This window comes from Myotis brandtii, unplaced genomic scaffold, assembly GCF_000412655.1.
Source record: "Myotis brandtii unplaced genomic scaffold, ASM41265v1 scaffold59, whole genome shotgun sequence".
In the NCBI taxonomy this organism is placed as follows: Eukaryota; Metazoa; Chordata; class Mammalia; order Chiroptera; family Vespertilionidae; genus Myotis; species Myotis brandtii.
The window spans coordinates 3,438,851-3,446,859 of record NW_005370223.1 but is presented as its reverse complement, the minus strand read 5'-3'; the positions used below and the strand labels follow the sequence as shown (position 1 = coordinate 3,446,859).

At 34.9% G+C, this 8,009-nt stretch overlaps 1 protein-coding gene across 1 annotated transcript in view; it reads left to right on the top strand.

The window, feature by feature from the left end:
• STK3 (serine/threonine kinase 3) overlaps positions 1-8,009 on the top strand; it is a 189,566-nt gene that overhangs the window by 92,174 nt on the left and 89,383 nt on the right. Inside the window, exon 7 of the mRNA XM_005879323.2 lies at positions 3,497-3,634. Within this exon, the coding sequence (XP_005879385.1) occupies positions 3,497-3,634 (138 nt within the window). The remainder of the gene's footprint in view (positions 1-3,496; positions 3,635-8,009) is intronic.

The window sequence follows — 8,009 nt, the reverse complement described above, 5'->3', positions numbered from 1 at the left end:
CCTCACCCCCCTAGTGTCTGTGTCCATTGGTTATGCTTGCATACAAGTCTTTTAGTTGATCTCTCCCCTTTCCCCCCACCCTCTCCTGCCTTCACTCTGAGGTTTGATGGTCTGATCGATGATTCTCCGTCTCTGGATCAGTTTTTGTTCATCAGTTTATGTTGTTCATTATATTCCACAAATGAGTGAGATCATGTGATATTTATCTTTCTCCAACTGACTTATTTCGCTTAGCATAATGCTCTTTAGGTCATAGGTTTGATGTGCATTTCTCTAATGATTAAATGCTGAGTATCTTTTCATGTGTTTATTGGCCACTTGTATATGTTTGGAGAAATATCTAAGTTCCATGCTCATTTTTTAATTGAGTTGTTTGGTTTTTTTGTTGTTGAGCTGTAAGAGTTCTCTATATATGCTGAGTATTAACCCATTTGCAAATATTTTCTTCCATTGTGAATTACCTTTTTTCTCTGTTGATAGTGCTTTGATGCACAAAAGTTTTAAATTTTTAAAAAATTGTTGATGTCCCCCATTATACCCACCTCTACCCAGGCCCTGCCTCCCCTCCCTCTGGCCTTCACCACACTGTTGTCTGTGTCCATGGGCTGTGTATATATGTTCTTTGGCTAATCTCATCATCCTGTCTCACCCAGCTCCCTCCCCTCTGGAATCTATCAGCCTGTTTCATGTATCCATGCCTCTGGTTCTGTTTTGTTCATTAGTTTATTTTATTCATTAGATTCCATATATAAGTAAGATCATGTGATGTTTGTCTTTCTCTGACTGGCTTATTTTGCTTAGCATAATAATATTCAGGTCCATCTATGCTGTTGCAAAGGGTAAAAATTCCTTCTTTCCAGCAGTGTAGTATTCTGTTGTGTAAATTTACCACAACTTTTTTATCTACTCATCTTCTGATGGGTATGGGCTGTTGCCAGATCTTGGCTATTGTAAATAATGCTGCTATGAACATAGGGGTGTATATATTCTTTTTGATTGGTATTTCAGGAGTCTTAGAATATATTTCCAGAAGTGGGATTGCTGGGTTTGACGCAGTACAATTTATCAAATTTTTTTTTTTGCCTGGATTTTTGGTGTCAGATCCAAGATATCATTGTGAAATTCAGTGTCATGATATTTTCCCCCTACATTTTCTGCTAAGGGTTTTATAGTTTTAGGTCTTATGGATAGATCATTGACATATGTTGAATTTTTTTATATGGTATAATGTAGTTGTCCAAATTCATTTCTATTGCAGTCTTTCCAGAACCATTTATTGAAAAGACTATGTTTTCTCTACTGAATAGCGTTTTCAAATTCATATTTGATTGAATAATCTTCAACTTTATTGACTGACACAGGTGTGATTGTAGCAAGTTTTAAGATGTTTCTTCTCATTGTCTTGTCTGAAAGCTTAAAACTTGCTTATGCTTTTTTCCCCACTTGGAAAAAAGACAAGGACCTGGAAAACCTATAAGTTGAAAACAGAATCATCATTTATCATCTCTTTATCCTCTTAGTAGCTGTTTGTTTAGTTTTAGTAACTTGTTTTTGTGCTTTTCCTTCTTGCTTCTTGAAGCATAGTAGATGTGTTAGGATGCTTTGCTAATTTTTTTAATGAAGGCTCTTTTGTAGGTCCAATACTGTTTTTAAGTCACTTAGTCCCCCTCTGGATTTTTGGTTTCTTTTCTGTTAAATGACAAGATTGAGCTAAATGATCTGTCATATATTTTTTATTTTTAATATATTTTTATTGATTTCAAAGAGGAAGGGAGAGGGAGAGAGAGATAGAAACATCAATGATGAGAGAGAATCTTGATTGGCTGGCTGTCTCCTGCATGCCCACCACTGGGGATTGAGCCTGCAACTTGGGCTTGTGCCTCTGACTGGAATTGAAACTGGGACCCTTCAGTCTGCAGGCCAATACTCTATCTACTGAGCTAAATTAGCTAGAGCTGTCATATATCTTTTATTGTGCAAATTCTATGATTCTAAGAACTTATGGTGACTTTTGAACAATTAATAAAAATCCAATGGAAAGTAGAACAATTTTATTCTATCAAAGGAATATATTAAAATTGGTATCTCCCCAAATAGTTCATTTTTGTTGACAGTTTTTATGTTTTCTCCATATATAAACAGAAGTAAACATAGGTATGGTTAGTTTCTTTCAGTGGTAAAAACTTTGTTTCTAAGCATTCCTGTGGTTTGTAGTATTACCATTTTAATTTTCTTTATGCATTAACGAGAAGGGAGATAAGTTCATGTACATGATTTTGTTTGCACATGAAGAGAGAAGACCACTAAAAGCCAGGTGAAAAATTGAGTATAGAACAGAAGCATACACCTGTCTTCTGGAGAATTAGAGAATTCTGTAGTCGAAAGGAAGTTTTTGTATGCTTCACACGAACACATCTTTGTGAGGCCCATGTTTGGAGGCTGCATGTGCATATATTGATTAAGATTGCCAAAAAGCCATTTTCCCTCATCTCACATGTTTTGATTGCATAATTATATAAGCTTACCTATTAAACGACAATTAGTTATAATTTGGCTAAATTAATGTTGCTTTGTAAAATTTTTGTCATTGCCATGTTTGCTTCTTGTCTTTTTTATATAATATGGAAATGAAAATAATGATAGCTAGTATTTATTGAGTGCTTGATACATTTGGTTTAAATTTATTATTGTTTTCATATCTTTAATAACTTTTCTCAAAGGAAATGATGTTTTAGTAATGGTATTTTATCAGGAACAATTCTAGATGCCCAGGAGAAAAGTTAATTCATTACATACAGTGATTTGCTAAGAACATTGGGGATTAATTCTCTGGGTTGAAAAAGGGTGACTGGATAGCTGAGAGGACAGCGATGACAGGGAGGATTTTTAGAGCTTTTGAACTGTGAACTTTCTGGATGTATTATCATCAGTACTAAGTTATTAATACTAAATTAAATCATTAGTAATAAATCAAAGTGGTGTATTAGCTTTAAAACTTTTCATTTGGAATACTGACATATATATTTGGAAAGAGAAAAGTATTGCCTCTATTAAGTATTATTTCAAATACAGCAATAAATATTCTGGATTGCAAAAGGAAATTGGACTGCAGTGATACTTATATAAAACTGAAATGGGAACTAAATCTGGCATGCAATAGCAAAATTAGGGGATGTATCTATTTAACCAGAGAATGTCCTTAGTTTGGTAAGAGGGTTAGAAATGCAATCTTCTTTGGAGACTGATTAAAAATAATAGATAAAATAAAGAATGATGTGCTCAATGAGCTGCAATTCAAATAGAGGAAATTTAATGGGAAATGATTACATTAGTAGCAGATGGACTTGCTTCCTGAATTGTAATCTTACTGGAAATCCTAGAACCACTTACATTTGTTTTTCAGATTTAGAGTCTGATAGAAAGATAGATGAAGAGATTTAGTTGGTGTGTTATTGTGATTCTTACTGTGTCTTTTGGGTATTTCATTTTTTACTAGGCTATTTTTATGATTCCCACAAATCCACCACCAACATTCAGGAAGCCAGAACTCTGGTCTGATGATTTCACCGATTTTGTTAAAAAGTGCCTAGTGAAGAATCCTGAGCAGAGAGCTACTGCAACACAGCTTTTACAGGTCAGTGCTTATGCCACCAAGGGAAGAATATGTTCTTTATATCTTTTAGCTTTCTGACCTTAAGTAGGATGGTCTTGAGTCTCCTTCACTGATTTCTAAAGACATAAACCTCCCAGGAAATGTGGATTGATACACATCCTTCCTCACACCTCCATCCACCGTCTCCATTCTTCTGTATGTTCTCTGTGTCTCATTTTCTTCTTTTCAAGTTAGTGTTCTCTTTTCCCTTTTTTTCTGTTTGTTGTTGTTATTATTGTCAACTCTTTCCCCCTAAAGTTGCTTTAAAACAAAACTTCCTAGGATTCTCCTTTCAGAACCCTGTCTCCTCCATCGTTAGTTTCTTTTTTCCCCCCTGATGTTTTCTTTGACCCAGCATTTCTTCTTTGACCTGCTCTGCTTTAAGATCCCTGAACTCTTTGAAAAGATCACTTGTAAATATTGGTTACAAGATTACCTAAATGTAGAGTTTCAGTATCTCTGCTACAAATAGACTTGTATTTACAGTGTCAGGTCGTATTTTTTTTTTATTTGCCTTGAAATTCAGTGCAAATAGAAGTAATGTAATACTTTCAATAAGTATTTGTGAGTCTTCATTTTCCCCAACAGAATTGGCTCAGACCTCTAAGCTATTAATACTAGTAAATGTGTCTCACATTAACAAAACTTGATATTTGGAAAATAATTCTTTTTATTAAATCACAAAAGGATTCAAAGCATGGTTCTTATAAAAAGCAATTTTTCTAAAGTACTGTTTAAACAAAAGTATTTGTTGAGGCGTATAAGAAACAGGCTCTTAAGTACAGTATAATGTTTATTGCTATGAAAATAAAACTAGCACTCATTCTCCATTGAAGGCAATTTAGCATTGTCTAAAGTAAAATGTTAAATATTCTTTGACCCAGTAATTACACTTGTAGAAATTTACTTTATAGAAAAATTTAACCATGTGTGAAATAACATGTGTAAAAATATTCATAGAACATTATAATGGCAAAAGATGGGAAACAATATTAAAAAACTTTCAACAAATTAGAAACAATTTAAGCTCCATTGAGATGAGTGATTGGCAAAATACACACAGGCACACATACATATATGTTATGTGCATATGCCAGTGGTTATGGTGGAGTAGCTCTGAAAAAATAAGCAGGAAACTGGCCTCCAGAGAAGGTAAATGTGGCTGAGAAGCAGGAGTGGAATCGAAACTTAACTTTTTTGTTGAGTGCTGTTTTTGAGCCTTTTGAGTTTTTTGTTATATGCAAATAGTACATTTCAAAAATTAATTAACTGAAACATTTATTTTGAAATATTGTCAGATATCCAAGGAGTTTTTGTGCACATAAATCAAAGACCTATTAGTATTATCATGTTGAGTATCTAAATTATTAAACTCCAAGGAAGGCAAGAAAGGAGAAAACACACACAGGAAAGTGAGTCAGCACAAAATATGATGGTGGAGGTAAATTCAAATATATCTGATAGCTGATTTTTGGATAGTTTAACCAGTATTTCTTTCTAGTCTTTCTCCCATAACCTTTTCTAATCTTTCTAAAAAAATAAATTCTGTTGTTTTTAACTTAGAGTTTTTAGGATTAAAAAGCATTTAAGAAATATTCTAGTATAATTTCCTAATTTTGTGGATGAGAATACTGAAGCACAGAAAGGTTAAATGACACTGAAGAGCACATTGATTAAATCATTATTCCAGGTTTATTCCATTTGTCCACTAATCCCAATTTTCATCCTTTCTCTACTCTGCTTTCTGCCCAACAAACTTCTGACTTAAGTTTTTTTACGTAGGATAATTATCTTTAGTCTCATTAGAGTCTAATTACTGTCTGATAGGCATATAAGTCCAGGGTCGAGAGGCACGTTTTATCTGACACCATCTGAGTAGGATTGAGTACCCTCCAGAGGGTGGAAGTATAGGTTCCCCACTCAGCCTTTGCTGGTGGAGTTGGGGCCAATGTTTTTCTGTGATGTTTGGCTGGAGTAGGATGGTTATTGTCTAGAAGTTTTGTCTTGTTAGCTGTCCCTTTCCTGATTTTTTGGCTCAAGAGAGAAGGCTGTTGTAGGAGCTTTTTTAGATTGTGTCCCTTAGTGGTTCTGAGTTGCTGGCTTTTCCAGTACCCAGTCTAGGATAAAGGAGATAAAAAGAAAACCCATGGAACTCACAGCTATGTTTTTCCTCAAGTCCCACAATCCCTAGCCAGTTTGCTGCCTTCTCCCCATTTTTTCAGAGTTTTCCTATGTTTGTTTTATATACAATGTCCAGGGTTCTAGCTGCACTTTAATGGAGAGGTATAGGGAATTGCCTTTAGTTCTGCCTTTTTGATTATGTTATTCTTGATATATTTTTATGTTTGACTAAAATTTTATTGTCTGTCTTTGACTTTTAACCCAAGTTTTTTCAGTACCCCTCTTGAGGAAACATGAGTTGGATTTATTTAAGTGTATGTCTCATGTAGAAAGCATGCAGTTGAATTTATCTTATGAACTCAGTGTCTTTTAGTAACTAAAATACTACTTAATAAATAGAAATTCAACCCATTTATTTACAGTAGTATATGCAAATAACATTTTAATCACAATTGACATTTTTTTTTGCCAAATTGTTTTCTCTGGTGTTTCTTGTTGTCCTTTTTTAATGTTGCCTTGCATTTTTTTTTATTTTACCACCTGTTACTTTAAAGTATTCTTTAAGAATCTGCCAGTATGTCTGATAAAACTTCTCTTCTGACTATTGAGAATGCTCAAATAATATGGCCTTGTTCTTCCAATAGCCTTTTAACTTTATTAGCCAGTTCCTCTTTGTTGGTCAAAATAACATTGGTAGTGGTTATGTAGAAAAAACACACGAGTACAAATGAAATCAGACATATCGAGGATTCAAGATTAAGAATGTTAAACACTATAGACTAATGGTAGCAAGCACTGGGTAGTCAGTTCACACTTAACTGCACAAAAGTAAAAGTTTGCAGTAGACTGGATGAACCATGTATGTGCTTTGGCATTTCTTAAAGGTAACACTGTGGCTTGCAGGATTGGCTCATAATTTCCCCTGAAAAGATAAGGCATAATACAATTTGAGGTTTTTGTACTCTTTAAAAGAGATATAATTCTATTGTTTCCCAGTTTTTGCAGTGTTGGTCTTCTTCTACTGTTAGTATATATAGTGACTAAATCCTTCTTAAGAGTACTTTCATCAGATTCACTTTTCTCCATTGTGGCATTTGTTTTTTTAATCTAGGTTCTAATAATTCACACCTTTATTATTACAGTTTCTCCTCCCTCTATTTTTCTTTTAAAGGCTTAATGAGGACATGTTTCTATTGATTTTACAGAGAGAGGAAAGGGGGAGGGGTAGAGAGAGAAAGAGAGGGGGAGAGAGAGAGAGAGAGAGAGAGAGAGAGAGAGAGAGGAGAGAGAGACATCGATTGCTCTTTTATGTGCTCCAACGGGATCAAACCCCCAACTCAGGTATGTGCCTGTGACCCTTCAGTGCATGGGACGACACTAAAACCAACTGAGCCACACCAGCCAGTGCTCTCCTCACTCTATTTTGTTTCTACATTGTACTGCAGGATTATGCTATCAAAGACATTCTTTTCCTTATATTATTCTCTTGTTTATATAATTAAAATGGCTCTCAAACAAAATTCAAGCATTTCATCCTAAGCATGTATGCTTCTTGCCCCACTATTGCTTGTATCTAAATTCATGTAACACCATTTCTCTAAATAATGTTTCTGTCTTGACAAGACAGATTTTCCTACTGTGTTCTAACATACAGTCCCTGTCTTGGTGTGTTTGTGCATATTGTTCATATTTTCCTCCTCCCTAAAATGATCTATTTATTTTGAGTGAGGCATCTGAGATTGCCTTACCTATTCATCTCTTAATTGTATAGACTGTGCTAACCCATCATAAATGTAACTTGTATGTCACATTTTAATTTTTTTGTATGTGTTTGTGTTTTATTCCTTATTTTAGATAAGTTTCTTAAGGGCAAAGAACATATCTTCAGTTGTGTGTGTGTGTGTGTGTGTATGTGACCTTCCATCAGTGTTTCTCAAAAATGTTCAGTGTAGGGCTGGAGTTCCTTCCTTGTTGTTCCACCATTGTCTAGGTCATTATCTTTGTCTGCTCTCCAGCTTGGCAGAAAGAAGAGAAGTCATGGAAGAGTGCACACAGTGTTTTAAGGCCCAGGTTAGGAAGTGGAGCACACCACCAAGATTTCCATTCCGTTTTGTTCCATTCCATTCCGTTCCGTTCCATTCCGTTCCGTTCCGTTCCGTTCCGTTCCGTTCCATTCCATTCTCAGAACTTAGTCTCCTAGCCACAGCCAGCTGAGTGGGGGACTAAGAAAGGTAGG